This window comes from Chiroxiphia lanceolata, chromosome 9, assembly GCF_009829145.1.
Source record: "Chiroxiphia lanceolata isolate bChiLan1 chromosome 9, bChiLan1.pri, whole genome shotgun sequence".
NCBI classification, from domain to species: Eukaryota; Metazoa; Chordata; class Aves; order Passeriformes; family Pipridae; genus Chiroxiphia; species Chiroxiphia lanceolata.
The window spans coordinates 5,819,486-5,836,088 of NC_045645.1; the positions used below are offsets into that span (position 1 = coordinate 5,819,486).

General features: G+C 48.6%; 1 protein-coding gene across 2 annotated transcripts; it reads left to right on the plus strand.

The window, feature by feature from the left end:
* Nucleotides 1-226: 226 nt before the first annotated feature.
* LOC116791135 (cytochrome P450 4B1-like) lies at nt 227-12,002 on the plus strand. Of its 2 annotated transcripts, none has more exons than XM_032696856.1 (12): nt 227-468; nt 4,421-4,565; nt 5,230-5,274; nt 5,795-5,922; nt 7,432-7,556; nt 7,674-7,825; nt 8,399-8,505; nt 8,842-9,032; nt 9,523-9,656; nt 10,265-10,329; nt 10,534-10,616; nt 11,253-12,002. In XM_032696856.1, exons 1-12 carry the CDS (start codon nt 289-291, stop codon nt 11,419-11,421), a joined length of 1,524 nt encoding a protein of 507 aa, XP_032552747.1. In that variant the 5' UTR covers nt 227-288; the 3' UTR covers nt 11,422-12,002. The 2 variants fall into 2 exon arrangements, with proteins under 2 accessions (XP_032552747.1, XP_032552748.1); XM_032696857.1 differs by lacking the exon at nt 227-468 and adding an exon at nt 3,808-4,085 and having other exon boundaries at nt 11,253-11,421.
* Nucleotides 12,003-16,603: the final 4,601 nt, after the last annotated feature.

The window sequence follows — 16,603 nt, forward strand, 5'->3', positions numbered from 1 at the left end:
GGAAAATCCCAGGGTATGGTCTTTTCCTCTCTCCTCAGCCCGCATTCCCGGCCAGGAGCGAGCCGGTGCCAGCGGCGAGGCATCAGGGAAGGCAACGCTTCCCAGCCACTGTGGCGGCGTTCCCGCGGGATGCTCCCTTCGCTTTGCCTTGCCTCCCCTCCCAACAAGCGCTGCCGTGATTTGGCAGCCGCTCGGACTCTGGACCTGCCTCTCCGCCCCGCATTGGCTGGCACCGCCGGGGCCGTGGGGACACGGGAGGCAGCGGCGGCGGCGGCTCTCAGCGCGGCGATGAAGCTCCTGTGGCTGGGCGTGGATGTCTCCAGGGTGCTGCACCTGGCCGCGGTGTTCTGCCTGACCTGCGTGCTGCTGAAGGCCATCCAGCTGTACCACCGGCGGCGGGAGCTGCTCCGGGCTCTGGCCGCCTTCCCCGGGCACCCGACACACTGGCTCTTCGGCCACGTCCACGAGGTGGGGCAGAGCCGGGGCTGCGCTGCCGGCGGGAAGGAGGAGTGCGGGGAGCAGTCTCCCCGAGGGTTAGGTGGGGGGGATGCTGGTGGGACTTGTCCCTGCGGTCTGGGAGAATTGCTTCTCCCAGTCCGGGTGTGAGTGGGAGATGGGCATCCCTTTTATCAGCCATTCAAACTGCTTTCTCCGCCTGCGATGCTTAGAGAGCGCGGCTCACACAGGCTGCTGCAGGCTGCACGGTAGACAGGGGTGGTGGCTGGCTCGCAGGCAAAGAAAACGGTAATACAGTGTGGCAAGGGCAAGTTCATCCCGGGGTGTGACCTGGCGTTGGTGCTGGAGGCAGCAGAGCTGCATCGCTCTGTCCCGGGACAGGCTGCACTGTCACCTCTCTGCTCCTCTGAAAGCCAGGGCAGGGCCGCTGCAGCTGTCCCTGCGGCGCCGAGCTGCTGCGATGCTGAGCAGATGCACGCTGCTCCCGGCATCCAGAGGCACCTTCTGTCCCTTGCCAGCTTCCATCGGCCTCACCGCCAGGTGAGCCAGACAGGGCATTGATCGCTGTGAGTCACGTTTAAGCCCCGAAACACATCCTGGGTATTGCATCCAGCAGAGGGGCCATCGATCCTGTTAAGGTTGCATTTAAGTCATTACTAATTAAATCCACGTACATAGGTGAGCCTTGTTCTGGGTACCGGTGGCATGGATGACTTGCTAACATAGATCACCTGTCTGCCTTGACAAACAGATTGCCACAACTCACTGGCAGCTTCATGAGGAGTAGCTGAACTTGCTTGATGCAAAAGGCTTTTCCATACATGCTAAAGGCTGCTTAAAATCAGCCTGACTTCTGCTGGACTCTGCTGATGTCCTGCCCTGGCCAAATCTGTGGCTCATTAAATAACTGAGTTAGTGACTCACTCCCAGATACTGAAAAGTATCTGAGAAATCAGGAGGGGACCTCCTGGTGCTTGTCCCCACGCCATGGCAGCCCCAGTTTTGCCACGCTGGGCGGAACAGTCAGTCTTTTGGCAATGTAAGCATGAAGATGGGCCAGTTCAGGGCTTTATTACACTGCCAGTTAGACTTTAAAACCGCAATTAAATAATGTTTGTTAGTTGTGACTATTTATCCTAGAAGTGGATATAACCATTTGTGCTGCCTGCTTGCTCCCATCGTGGCCAGGTTGTTCACGGCTCAACCTTTACCTCAGTATTTTTTGAAGAATTTCTCTTTTGTGAATTTAGTAATTTGTTGATTAAATGCTGCTGAATTCCCCGGAGTCCAACAGTTCATTGAGCCAGGAAGGAAACTGGCAGTGCTCTGGGCACACGCTGAATACAAAGTTTGCATGCACCTCAGAGGAGGACCTGTGAGCTGTACTCAGGGAGAGTATTAACATTTCCTGTTGATTTAAGCGATTATTTGACAGTTGTGGTTCAAGTCAGTTCAGAATCTCAAATATGTTAGTCATGGATTGGGTGGATCTCCTGGGATTGCATGACTTCGTTTTCAAGCATTTTCTGCTTTGAAACAGTATTAGTCTTTGCTTATCCAAACCACACAATAGAAATGACATTGAACTATCAGGAGAGGTTGTGTAGGCCTGTTCAGTCTCACTGCAGAAGCACAACTTCACTAAAACCCGGAGTGCCAGCTGTGAGCTGGACGAACTGACTTCCCCTGGTCAGGGTTAGTGGGAAGTTAGAGGAGAGCAGGGGGTTGTCAGTCCCTCAGCAGCCCACTTGTGCCCTGTGGGGAGATGTCAGCCCGGTTCTGACTGTGCACAGTGCAGCTTTGTGCTCAGATTTCAGCTCCTGTGTTTTCTCTTTCATTTGCTATCAGTGCATAGCCATTAAAAGTGCTTTTAAACCTCTTCCCAGATGCTCTTATTGTTGGATCCATTTCAAAACTTGCATTTCAGCATGAGATCAGGCAATTATCTTTCTTCCTTGGACACAAGTGGAGGTTATACTTTTCAAGCTTACAAGGGAGGAAGAAGAAGAAGTGATGGCCTTTCATGCAGAGCCTGATATCTGAAGCCCTGATTAGGAAGCAGGAGCTTTCCATTCCTGTTCCTCTGCAGCTTCCAGGACTTTACACCCTCTGCTCCAGGAGTGCTTGGTGTAGCAGGTTACTAACCTTGGAGGTAACCTCTCCTCTCAGATAAACCCACTCCACTCTCTGCCAGCACAGGGATGGTTCTTTATAGCACACAGAGGCCACTGCTCCAAAAACAAGGTTGGATGCAAAGGCTTCTAGCATTAGGACTTCTGCCAGCAAGACTTGCTCGGCATCTCTCAGTCACTTCCATTTATGCTTTCTGTGATTCATGATGGGAGGAAACACAAGCAGCCCTGTCAAAGGGACTTTTACACGTTTAAGCATCGCTCACCTAAAGGCACCTTGCCAAGCCTTGCTTCTGCTGGCATTACTGAAGGGGTGGGTGCTAGGCAGGGCTACCTCCTTTTGTCCCAGACTTGATCCCCACAACCAGAGAAACTGATGGTTCTCTTTATTAAGTTCAAAATCATGAACTTGAGCTAAAGAAACTGAAGGTGAGCCTCGTGTCGTAAATGATAACTGAATGTGGTTCATCATTCTGCTGAACGTGGGGCACACACAGGATGTACTGCAGGGACCCTCCAGCTCATGAGGAAGCTTAGCCTTAGAGCACGAATCTGGATGTGCCCCCACACAGCCTGTGCAGTGCCCTGGCAGAGACCCCAGCACTCCTGAGCATCCTCTCCAAGACAAGCCACACGTGGCTGATTATTTGATGTGGGTGATCACTGGAGTACAGTCCATGTCCCGGGTTGAGAAACACCAGCCAGACTAAAAGCTGAGCTAAGCTAACTCAGCACCAAAGCAACTGAGCAAATATTCACTTGATTCAGTCAATAGGGTGACTTTGAGGGTGATTTCTGCACGAGTACGCTTATTTAATTAATCTTTAGGCTTCAAGTCAAAGCAGTAGCAGCTCTGTCAGCTTCCCAAAATCCTTCCCCCTGCATATTGGCCCAGAGTAGTTTCTGCTCAAAGCAAAAAGAATTCTTACATGGCTTTGTCTCTGTGATTTTTTTTAATCTACCTGTGACTGTCGATATTTCCACTGATCTTTCCCCTTGTTCTTTATCTATTGCTCGTTTAATATACAACAACACAGGCTGTAAAAGCAATAAAGCGGTGATCACTTTTGAGTGAACTTTCCAGTGCTGCTGATATGAATACTGGTGCTCATGTTACTCCTCAGATTGCAGCTTCCAAGTCTGGAGATAAATCTTTCTGGGAGCATTGGCTCTTCATCGCCTATAAATTCAACTCCTGGAAATCAATAATTCTTAATCTAAAGTTATCAACCAGCATTCCCTTGTCTGTATACTCTGTTGGTGACTTTGGACTCATTCTGTTGGATTTTGCTTGGACATTGGCCTTCTTCTCCACCTAAATGGCTGGAGGAAGCTGTGGCCTGGGTTTCCCAGTCAGGAGGCATTGCTGCACTGGGCAGACACAGCAGTGATGCTTTTTGCTGCTTTAGAAGTGCTGCTGTATTTTATCACAACTGCGGGATGCTAATTGCTCAGCCGTGTGCAAGTGAGAATGTATTTGCCCACCACAAAATGCAGATGCTGTCTGGGGCAAATCTGAGTCTTCTTTGGGGTGGCCATGGAAAAAGAGCAGATAATATATGTGGGCTGATAGGCACCACCACTGTGCCTAAGGATGTTCTCTATGTTAGAGTCAAGTGATAAGGAAGAATTATTTTATATGAGCTTTAAAAGTAACAAGCATCTCTGCTTCTCGTGTTCTGCAAACTCAGAGGAACAACACCTTGTTCTCCTTTATCTAGTTTTGTGATCAGAAAGACCTTGAACTTTTAAGACAGTGTATTGGGAGATTGTTTTTTTTTTTTTTCTTCCAAACCTATGTATTCTTTCTGTTTTTACTTCTCCGCAATTAGTTTCTCAAGGAGGAAGAGGTGCTGGAAAAGGCAGAGATCTGGGCATGGAAGTACCAGCCTGCTCACCCTGTGTGGTTTGGGAGTTTCTCGGCATTCCTGGTTGTCAGCAATCCCGACTACGCCAAGGTTCTGCTGGGCAGAGGAGGTGAGTGATGATGCCTTCAGCTGCGGAGCAGCAACCACAGCCTGCATATTTCCCATGCCAACCCCAAAATTCACAGCAAGGCAGGGTCTCACAGAGAGGTTTTCTTGCAGAAATCATCTAAAGGCATGGAGAGATACTCCTCCTTCATGCCTTGCCCTGGGTGCTTCAGCGCAGGGCTGCAGGGCTGATCATGGACCCTCCAAATCCATTGCTGGGAAATCACACTTCCTCAAGTGCTCCTTGAAAAGTTATCCATTTGGTGCCTGACCCCAGCAAGAAGAAGACACCTGGGAGCTTTTTTCTCACCTCAGAGTCCTGGCTCCTACTGCAGAGAAGTATCTTTAGGGCATTGAGACAACGTGTCTCAATAGTGCACGTCACAACAGTGCTGTCTGGGAGGGTTAATCATTTATCACCCTGCACAGACTTTGACCAATATTCTGTTTTTTTCTGGTGTGAGCATCTGCTTTTATACGTGTTTATTGCAGCTGGCATAGACAGACTTGTTTTGTGGTGAAATACTGATGAGTTCTGCAGGGATGCCACCAATTTTGCTTCATACCCAAGCAAAAGTGAGAGCCCAGAGGGAGCTTTCAGGTGGAAATCTGTGGGTTGATGCTACTGAAATGTTTACCATTTTCTCTTTATGTTTTTTTTTTCACAGATCCTAAGGATAACATGAGCTATAAACACCTTATCCCATGGATTGGTATGTATTCCCAGGGCTTTGCCTACCGGGAATGATTCTGAAGTTAGTCAGAAATATGTTATAAATAAACAGCACTGTGCTTGTTCCTTGATGGAGTTATAGCCAAAAGCTCCCTGAAATTATTACATTTGTTGGAAAAGGTGCTAAATAGTGCTATTTCTTTATTTTCAGGGAAGGAAAGTTCAGGCATAGCCAATATGTACAAATGAGAACCACTTAGGTGTCCATAGATAGCAAAGGGTGGTGATGGGAGAAGCTTAGATTCAGTAGAGGACTGATCAAAAACACATCTTCTGTTCTGAACTTCTCTGCTCCAGCAGTGTTGGTGTTTCTTTTCAGAGGCAGCACTGTATAATTTTGGTGAGCAGGGCTTTGCTCAGCTCTGGCAACCCTGGAGCTGATGGCAACAGCTCAGACAGCAAATTTAATCATGCTCTTTGGAGGCCAGGGCTGTGTCTGCAGACAGGTGAAAGCAGCCTGCTTGTGCCCAGCAAAACATGCCTTGCCTGTGTTTCCCCAGGGAACGGGTTGCTGGTCTTACATGGGCCAAAATGGCACCAACATCGAAAACTCCTGACTCCAGGGTTTCATTACGACGTCTTGAAACCGTACGTGGCCCTGATGGCAGAGTCTACTAACGTGATGCTGGTAGGACTCACATCTGATGCTCCTCTCTCTGCCCTGTTTTCTTTTCCCTGATCATGACTGGTTAGCAGGTAAATGCTGGAGCAGGGTTTTCTTTACCTGGTGTTTGTAAGGACATACTGTACCCTGACTGTCAGTCTTTCTGAGTCGCCACAAATCCCTGCCCATGAGTTGGAAGGAATGAGGCAGGTTGAGCCTCCCTACAGTGGCAATGTCTCTGATACTGTCTCTGATCTGTGGCTGAGATTTGAGGATTAATGTTGCTGCCATCCTCAAACTGCGCATGGCCTCAGTCCCAACTGCAACTTCTTTTAAGGTGTTTTTTGTAAATGAGGAATTGAAGTAAATAAATGTTCATAATAAATCCTGAAATATGAAAGTTGGAGCAGAGGTACCCAAAATTAAAGGGTATTATTTGTTGTCAATGTACCCATGACTGGATTGCAATCCCTGCATTGCCTCATACACAGTGAAACTGCACTGTTCTTCCATCCATTGGTGCTGGACACAATGGAAACCCGTAGGAATTACAGGCAAAGGACACCGGTCTTTGTACACGTGAACTGGCAGGAGTCTGGGTGCTGGATCTATTCCTTTTCGTTTGCCTCCCTCACTGTAGCCTCCCCAGCATCAAATGGATCCTGGCCGGATCCCTTCTGCTGGCCCAGTGAGCAGCCAGCAGCCAGGAGATCTTTCACAATGCACACAAGTGCTTGGGAGTTCAGAATTCCTTGCAGACCGTGTGGAAGTGCCTGTTGTGGGAGCCTGTGCCACCAGGTGGCAATCGTTGTATGTGCTTCAGACATGCATCTGTCCGTATAAGCCTGGTTTCATGCTGTGGGGGCTCAGATCTGACCGTGCTCCTCCCTCTCCTCCCTTTCTCAGCTTTTGAGTCCACTGGTTCCTTACAGCCAGGAAAGGACAGAGGATTCAACATCACCTCATGTCTGCCGGGCAAGAGAGACACTATTTATAGTTTCCCTAGGGATCCCCTATGGAAAGAGTTGAGCAAGAGCTCCCATGTTTTATGCTGGAAAAACACAGTGACAGAGGGATTGTATGATAGAGAAAAAACCTTGGTCCAAAGTTTGCATCTTGAGCACCAAACTCGTGTGCTTGAGAACAGGCCCAGTGAAGCCCAGTGCCAACATATGCTGCTCTTGTGCAGAAAACACACTGCATCCTAAGAAAGACTTTGGTAGCACACCCCATCACCCAGAAATGCATCTGGCCTGGGCTTCTCCAGGGTGCCCTTGCCCCAGGTAGGGTGTACCAGCACTCACCACTCCCCTGATCCAACAATAGCAGTTGCCTGAGGCACATGTTGTATTAACCATCCCACTCTTGGCTTCTCTTCTCCAGGATTTTGATGGCAGCTAAGAGATCCACTTCTTTTTTTTCCCCATTTTTCCGAGATGTATCCCTATCTGAGCACTCATTTAACTGGAGTATGACTGCAGATCATGCAGAACTGACCCTTGCCTTCTCATTTCTGTCTCCTTTGTGCCTTAGGATAAATGGGAAAAGCTGATCACAGATGGAAAATCAGTGGAGCTCTTTGAGCATGTCAGCTTGATGACTCTCGATAGCATCATGAAATGTGCCTTCAGTTGTCACAGCGACTGCCAGACCAACAGGTCAGTGCTGGCTGCCCCAAACCCTGGCAGGAAGTTTGCAGCTCAGAAGGGAAATGGGCAAACTCCTTGTCACAGTGCTCCCAAATTTACAAGCACCCACCATTCCCCTCTCCCCAGGGAAAACACCTACATCCAGGCTGTTTACGACCTCTGCTACATGGTGGATCGACGCCTCCGCATCTTCCCCTACCACAACAACATCATTTACTGGCTCAGCCCCCAGGGATTTCGGTTCAGGAAGGCCTGCCGGATTGCTCATGACCACACAGGTACTCCCTGCCTTCATCCTCTCCCAAAGCTTTCAAGCAGGGTAAGTGATGGCTGATTAGAGGCAAATAAGTTACCTCCTTGCCCATGCAGTGATCCTGCCCGGAGGTTCAGGTCTGGGATCCATCAGCTTGGAGCACTGGTCTGATCTAGGCATGAAGCAAGGAGGTCTCACAGCTCCTGGGTTATTAAACTGGAGTAACAGAGGAATTCCCCTCTGGGAACGCTCCTGCTACATGAGCAGAGACTGGTGAGACAAGGGATGGGCACTGCAGGCAACACCGATGCAAGGAATGATTTTCTTTTCCAAGCCCAGGCTTTAATGCATTAAGGGTGTGTAAAATAGGCTGAGAAGCCTGTGAGGGACAAAGAAGTTTTCAGGAAAGGATGGCCACGTGCATGGCATTTGTTGCCATGCTGTTGAAAATGCCAAACTGCCTGGGATGCAGAAGCACATGTTAAATGCATCGTGAACTGATCAGTGGTCACCCCCTTGGGTAAGCTTTGCATTTGAAGGATGATTTTGCAGCTTGGCACCTCCTTCCCTGCTGAACCTTTAACTCTTTCTCCCCCAGACAAGGTGATCCGTGAGAGAAAGGAATCCCTAAAAGATGAACAGGAATTTGAAAAGATCCAGAAGAAGAGACATTTGGACTTCTTGGACATTCTACTGTGTGCCAAAGTGAGTGATGAGGAGAGTGTGTGTGGCATGGCACAGGGTGCAAAAGTCAGTCAGTCTTTACAGGAGTGCCACAAACCACCAGAGACCCTCAGGATGGCACAAGCCATTAAAAAAATTAATCCAGTCCTGCCCAGTTGAGGAGGGGCCAAGGTGATCCAATTTTCCATCACTGAGATGTTGGTAGCATCTTTTTTGGAGTACAACATGCAGAGGGATTTTGTAGTCCTGATAGTTTAATGTAGGAGGATAAAGAGATTTATAAGTATTATATGTTATATGTAATATATATAAATTTTATATATATATGGGCCACTGAGAGTGTCTCTGGTCTGTTAGGATGAGAATGGAGCTGGACTGTCCAACGAGGACCTGCGTGCCGAGGTGGACACATTCATGTTTGAGGGCCATGATACCACAGCCAGTGGGATCTCCTGGCTCTTCTACTGCCTGGCATCACACCCTGAGCACCAGGCACGGTGCCGGGAGGAGATCCAGGGCATCCTGGGGGACCGGCAGACAATTCAGTGGTAAAGTTGCACATTTCCTCAGCTGGTAACTTTTTTCCTATCACTACCGTTTCTAAGTGAGCAGTATCTTCAAAGCTCAGAAGCTGGGGTGCTAAAGGTTGCTGCATGCACAGGGGCTCCACAGGATGGAGCAGATACTGCATCTTTCAGCTAAATCTGCCACACTAGGAAGGGCATTCTGGATGCCATAGCAAGTCCTGGGCCACCAGCACTGCTCTTTGCTCTCTCCCATTTTCTCGCCACAGGGCATCATAGTCGTGGCTTTTCACCTTTCGCTGTCACTTTGCACTTCAGTTTGTTCAGAGGTTGTTGAGGTTGTTCAGAGGTGTCCTGGCATCCCCAGCTTGCAGCAGCCTCTGGTTGGACGTTGTGGGTCCCCCTGTACACCCTGTCTGTTGCCAGGGGATCTTCTCGGAGGGGTGGCACAAGGGGCCTCCCAGGGCGGGGCAGCGGGGGGAGTGTGGGGCTCAGCTTGCCTCTACCCCAACAGGGAGGACCTGAGCAAGATGACTTACAGCACCATGTGCATCAAGGAGAGCCTTCGCCTTTACCCACCAGTGCCTGGTGTGGCCCGGCAGCTCAGCAAACCCATCACCTTCCCTGATGGAAACACCTTGCCAGAAGGTCCGTAAATCCCATTCCCGCTTCACAAAATTGCATTCTCAGACATCAGCTGCATCCTCGCTTCCTGTGGCACAGCAAAGGTGACAGTTCTGCCTCTGTGGGCCTTGCAGGCAGAGATGTTCAGACAGGGCCATGCAGATGTTGGCATCCTGTTGATAGACTGAGGTCTGGGCTGTACAGCAGCATCCCCGTGATGTCCTTCCTGCCACCATCACTGTAGGGCAGCCGTGCCTGTGCCGAGCCCCTTCCCTTCCTGGCCAAGCACAAGCTCATGGTTTACCTCTTGGCAAATGGTGCAGGGGGACAGGGACTGGTCCCATGCCAAGTTGCATGTAGGAATTGTCCTGTGCTGCTGTTTTGTCTCTGTGATTTGGCACAGCTGGGGGAACGATGTGCCTATGCTGCTGATGCCTTCCTCATTTCTAGTGGTTGGCTACTTAGTTTTCTCTGATACAATGTTTAGTTTTCTCTGATACAATGACAAAATAGGTTTCCAGTTGACAGATAAGACCACAGTGATTTAGACAGACCTTTGGGTGAGCATGCTGCAACCTTCCCTTTAGTTTCTTTTTCAGTGAGCCCTTCTCTCCTCCTTGGTTGCTTTACAGGCACCGTTGCTGCAGTAAGCATTTACCTCATTCACAGGAACCCTGCAATATGGAAAGATCCTTTGGTGAGCCTTTTTTTGCCCTTCTCATAGTTTTTCCCCTTTGTGCTGTACCTCTTCCCGTGTCCCCTTCACCTGTTAGCAGGAGAGAAGAATTCTCTTTCCAAGGGGTTCTTCAGAAACTAAGGAGCATCACGTTTCTGAAGATACCAGTCAGTACCGTGTTCCTTAAATAATCGCTTTTTCTCGCTACATATTCTTCATTTTCAGGTGTTTGACCCTTCCCGGTTTTCCCCAGAGAATGTCTCTGGCAGGCACTCCCACGCCTTCCTGCCTTTTTCTGCTGGAATGAGGTAAAGTGAATTGAGCACTGAAGGAGTAGTGGTCAGAGACCACCACCTGAAATCCTGGCCCTGCAGTGTTCATGAGCAGACAACAAGCATTTGTGCTGCAGAGGGGTTCTGATACCAGCAGGCAAAATGGGGAGGCAACACTGCCATGCCCCTTCTGGGGACAGAGAATTGCATCCCAAAGCTGTGGAGCATCCTGCTGGTATCGTGTGGGGAGCTTGCAGCTTTCTGAGCTCATCTGCTCTCCTTCTTGATGCAGAGGCCCCATCCCACCCTCCCACCCTTTGATTCCCCCTTCTCCCAGTCCTTCCCTTTGCCCTGTGCTCAGCCTGCCAAGTCAAACACATTGCAGACCCTTCCTGCTTGGAAACCCACCACCTCATCCCTGCTGGCCTCTTGTTTGGCTTCCCCATCTCCCTCCTGCTCCATGCTCGTTGAACACATATTCCTGAGCTCCCATTGCTTCCCTAGATTCCTCCTGCTCACCCCATACCCCTGCTTTCGCTACCCAAAGCACTGCCTGGGCTCTCCCTGAGCTGTAGAGGGGAAGAAGGTTGTGTGAGGGGTCTGGGATTGGCCCCAGGGGTTTGGTGTGCCCAGCACTGAGGTGGAGTTGGCTGAGCTGCTGTTCTACCACAGGAACTGCATCGGGCAGCAGTTTGCCATGAACGAGCTGAAGGTGGCACTGGCTCTGACCCTGCTCCGCTTCGAGCTCTTGCCTGACCCTGCCAATCCTCCCGTCAAAATAACTCGGATCACTCTTCGCTCCAAGAATGGGATTCACCTGTATCTAAAGAAAATCCGCTGACGCTGGAAAACATCCTGCCTTCACCAGAGGGAGGGACCAAGCAGATGGCGGGACAACGTTTCTCTGGGGCAAAAGTGCAGGGCAGGATTTGGAGATGAGGGTTCCTGATTTCTGGGCTTCTTCCACCAGCTGAAAGCCCTTTCCACGCTGGGTTAAGGTAGCTGGGATGACACTGCACAGACCCACTGCCATCTGCTCCAGAGCACTGATCTTGGAGCAGCCAGGCATGGCCATGCTGTCCGTCCCCTTGCCCTGCCATAAGGGCTGGCCTGGCCTGGGAACATCTGCAGGTCCCACCAGCTTCCTTCTTGACAAATCCTGCCTTCACACTCATGTCCTGTCCAAATCTGTGACCATTTCCAGCCCTGTTCTGTCGTCAGCACCTTCCTCAGTGCCTAGAGGTCAGCCCTCCTCTCCTGCAGCAGGGACAGCCCATGGCAGACCTCTGTCTCACTTCTCACACTCAGTGTGTCTCTATTTTACTGAAAGCACTGATTCCAGTTTGGGCTCTGAAATTCTGCCCAAACTGCAAAATATTCTGTAGTTTTTGTCTTAATAAACCAATAATTTTTCCTGCAACAGCAGCTGTGTTGTTTATATTCCTGATGCTTGCCTGCTTCGTCACAAATGCAATGTAAAATGCCTTTAGAAATGGGAAATAAGGAGAAAGCTCATGACTAGCAAGAGATCACCCTGGAGGTGTCCAGCCAGGCCAGTCAACTGCCTGTGGGTCTCTGGTCACAGCCAACACACCATCTCCTTCCATGGGCAATTCCTTAACAGGAGTCCGATAAGAAATCTTCAGTTAAAGTTCAGATAGTTAGAAGGGGTTCCCCCTCCCCTTTTTTTATTAATTTTTTTATTTTTTTAAGCTAATAAAGTTAGGAGAGTTGCATGCTTGAGGTAGACTGGAGGACACCAGAGAGCTTTCTGCCTCTGCAGGAATCACTACTGTAGATAGGGGTAGAATATCACACAAAAAACTGTGAAATCCCAAATGCTGCTGTTGCAGTTATCATCCTAGAGATGTCAGCTGCAGTTCCAGCACTGTGAGCAGGCTGCTGTGCAGTAAGACACCAGCTGAGTTCACACAACTGTCATCTGCAGATGCTGGATTTGCAGGGATGTGCTGCTGGGGCAGCTCAGGAAAACACCTGCGTGCTCCAGCTGCCTGTTCCCTCTTCAGACACGAGGTGCAGCTCTTGAGTTGAAATCAGAATTATCCTTGCAATGGAGAAAGACAGAGTATGCTTATTAAAATGTGAAATATTATAAAACTGCGAGACACTACAAGCTCTTTGGAGGGCCATATCAGGATACAAAATTATCTTGATGAACTGAAAAACTGCTGCAGTAAATAGGATGTGAGTCCATAAGCAAAAGAGCAGGCACAGGCATGGCACAAAACCGAGAGAGGAAATGACTGAAAGGCAGCAGTCTCTCCAAAGGGTATTCTGTAGGTATAGAAACCGAAAAGGTAATATGAATTAATAATATCCTACTGTTGCAATCAAAGCAAACATAGTACTTGGATACATAAACACAAATATTTCTCAAAAATTTTTCACTTGAATCTCTTTCACTAGATGAAATGAGACAGTGTCCTTCAACCATGTTTGGAGATTTAAGTATAAAGGCAACAGCATTTACTTCAAGATTACATAATCTAAAGTGCAAAATGAGAAAAATTTTAATCAAAATAACTGAAGTCCCTGGAAGCAAATTACATAAATCTCTGTACTGTATATAATTTTATTATAAAGGTAAGATTTGAAAAAAAATACCATCTAAAGAGAAGTGGACCTTGGCATTCAAATATGAAACATTAAAGCAAGAGCATTCAATGAGCAAGAGCAAAGGCTGATATCATGGTATACCCACTGAAAGGGTGTAGGTTAAAGGGGGTCAAACCAGGGGAAGTTGGCATAACAGTCCTCATGTAGATAAATGGTAGCTGCTAAATTGAATTTAGGTAGATACAGATTACATAGCACAGAGCACTGCCTAAGGCTTCTTAAGTCCTGACATTGGTTACCTGGGGAATCTGCATTTTCAGAGGTTTCAAGAGCTGGTCACTGTTTTTATTGCATAATCCAAATGCCCAAAGAAGGCGATTGGTCAGGTGTAGAGCTCAGGCAGGGTACCTCTGGTCTGGTTTTTGGGAGTGGACTGAATTGGGGATACAGGAAAAGCTGCACTGCTGCTTTCCCGGCTGGATCATTCAACATGTGAATGTTTCTGGCCTTGGGACGGAAAAGCCTGACTTCTCCCATCTTCACTCTGTTCAGCCGTTGTCCCCCTTGTGACTTTTAGGATTCACTAAAAATCTGCCTCTTCATGTCTGAAGAGGAAAAGCAAAGGTGCTCTGTAGCATTCTCATCACTCTCTCTGTGTTGTGCTTGTGGTTTCTTCTCAGGAGAAGGGAGCAGAGCCTGGTTCCCTCTGCGACCACGTACCCAAACCCGACATAAAATCTGCTCACAGAGCTCTCTTTGGTGCTAAGACCCTCTAAAGCACACTCTTCTAAATAACAACACACATGGCAGCCCAGCTCCCAATTTTCCCGAGCCACGTGGGTCAGCACTGCATGGCAGGCCAGCTCTGCATGGCAGGCCAGCCAGCCTGCATCCCACACCCTGCATCCTACATCCTGCATCCCACATCCTGCATAGTGCATCATCCCGCATCTCTGCATCCCACACCCCGTATCTCGTATCCTGCATCCTGCATTCTGCATCCTGTGTCATCTCACATCCTGCATCACACATCTGCCACAGCTGCTCTGCTTCTGAGCTGGAGAGCTGGGCTGAGACTGCAACAGGGATTCTGGAGCTACTGTGTCCCAGTGCCAGAGCAAGCCAGGTCTTCCCAGAATGTGATTCCTGAGAGCACTTCCCACAAACTACCCTTTCCATACTAGATATTAGAGACATGGTAGTAATAAGAAGATCTGGTCACATGGGATGTATCGCTCAGAGCAGAAAAGGCAGTCAAGGACTAGCTGTGGAGAGGTTACCTCATTCTTTAATCCTTCCCTACTTCCTGCAGAAAGGGTAATTGCAGAGACGATGGCTGATCTTGGACTGCCTGGTTCAGACCTTCAGATAACTAATTTAACAAGAACTCATGACAGGGGCTGTGTGGGATGCAATGGGATAAGTCTTTGTTTCGGTTAAAAACATCTTGGATTTTTCTCATTGCAACAGCTCGATCTTTCAACAGCGGCGGAGCAAAGATGCCACTTACTCCCACAGTTATTCCTTTCCCCTGCAGACTGTCATCATCACTGTGCAGCCACATCCTGGTCATGTGAAGGTGCCTGCCCATCACAGTCTGCTGGTGGCACTTCCCCTGATGCTGCTGGGTGTGAGGGAAACAGCAAAGCCATGAGGGAGAGCGGTTGGCTCACACCACCGGGGATGCAGTCCCTGCACAGGATGCACACCACTCTCCAGGAGAGTTCATTATCAGATGGTACCAGCAATTTCCATCTAAACCCCACTGGGATTTTATGCTGGAAGCAGCCTGTAAATTAGATAAGTATTGCAACATATTTTTTAGACAGCTTGGTATTAAATGCTTCCAGATATACATTCATCCTCAAGACATGTGTGGTCAGATGGGATCCAGGCAGCTTGCATTACCCTGCAACACTTGCTGGGCTCTTGCCATGATTTTCTCATCTATCATGTGTTTGGAAGCTTGAAATTTTATTTTTTTTTTGGCATTACAGCTACATTTCATCTGTCAGCACTAAGTGCTGCAGGAACACACAGGGACAGATGGGCCCGGACTCTTCTTCCTATTCGAATAAACACAGGCACAAACAGGGAAAGCAGCTGCTGAAGGTCATGCTCTGGGGCACAGTATCCATTTGCCACCTGAATTTCACCTTCTCAATATACCAGGTCTTCTGCAATGGATGTCAACAGTATGAGTTAAATCTGTGAGGAAGATCTTCTCCTTCTTCTCTTTCAGTGCCTAAAGTAGGTGGAGAAATTCCCAAGACTCAGAAAGCAACTTCCACAGCCTGCTGTGTCCATGGTTGAGACATGGGATAGAAATTCTACAGTGTAATGAGGGGTTTTTTTATGTTGATGGCCTGGCCTGTCATAGCCCCACTACCATCACATGGACACACACATCATCAAGCCATCCCCCCCAGAGGCTCTTTGCGAATGTTTAACAACATTCCAAGTGTCCTGTAACACCCAACAGCATTTTCACCAGTCTAAAATGCCCAGAAGGTCTCTGTTCACCCTGCCAGCATCTCCAGACTCCTCTGGCTATTAGAAGACCCTTGTACCTGCTTTTTCATGCTGAGATCTTCTTTTGGAGTTTTCTGCTTTCAGGACTCTGGGAAGCAACAGTGCTGTAGATTCTCCTGGTGCTAACAGATTGTTCTGGCCTTGCCCCAAGCCCTTACCATGACCAAAACAGTGCTGTCCCCTTTCACTTTTCTCCACTTGTAGCTCTGCAGTCACTTCACTTTCCCATTTGAACTTCTTGCAGAGGTTTCTTCTTCTGCAAAAACTTCTGAGTTATCTCCCCCAGGCTGTGCTAAAGAGTGCTAAAGAGTGTTCACAGCCCCTCTTGCTGTGAAACCTCTGAAATACATGAGAAGGGCTTTTCTCTCCCCTCCAGCAGTGAAACATAGAATGCAGAGGCTGGAGGCTGGATTAAGCACCCAGTTTTGCTTTCATCCAAGCACAGATTCTCGCTCCAAATTCCCATAAATGTGGGTTCAGCCACTCTGTTCCCCGTGTTCCCTCCATATCATCTCAGTGCTTGATATCTCACTTGACCTTCAAGACAACCCATATACCTTGGCTCCACACTCAACAGTTATTTCTGGTTATTTTATAACTATGAGGGAGCCACTTCAGTAAAAATTGACCCTGCCCAGTAACCCATGGTCAAACCCACTGTACAGGGACTTTGTCACCACTGAGAATTTATGTGTTGCTATAAAAGTTTGAATATGTGCCTTCTCCAGCAAATCCATTCACTGGCTTGGCCCCTCCACCTGTGGGTTTTGGGGTATTTATGGATTATTTTGTAACTGATTGCCGAAAGGTGCCAGCCAGACCCAGATCAGTCAGTCTGGTAATTGAATAAGTGTCACAGGTCATGCTTCACTGACACTAACCAAAGGCTCAACCCTCAGACCTTCCTGTTTTCC

Bases quoted from the DNA above. Each gene is read 5' to 3' on its own strand.
- LOC116791135 (XM_032696856.1), top strand. From the start codon at position 289: ATGAAGCTCCTGTGGCTGGGCGTGGATGTCTCCAGGGTGCTGCACCTG. The intron at 469-4,420 runs GTGGGGCAGAGC...CTCCGCAATTAG, and splicing joins TCTTCGGCCACGTCCACGAG to TTTCTCAAGGAGGAAGAGGT. The intron at 7,557-7,673 runs GTCAGTGCTGGC...CCCTCTCCCCAG, and splicing joins AGCGACTGCCAGACCAACAG to GGAAAACACCTACATCCAGG.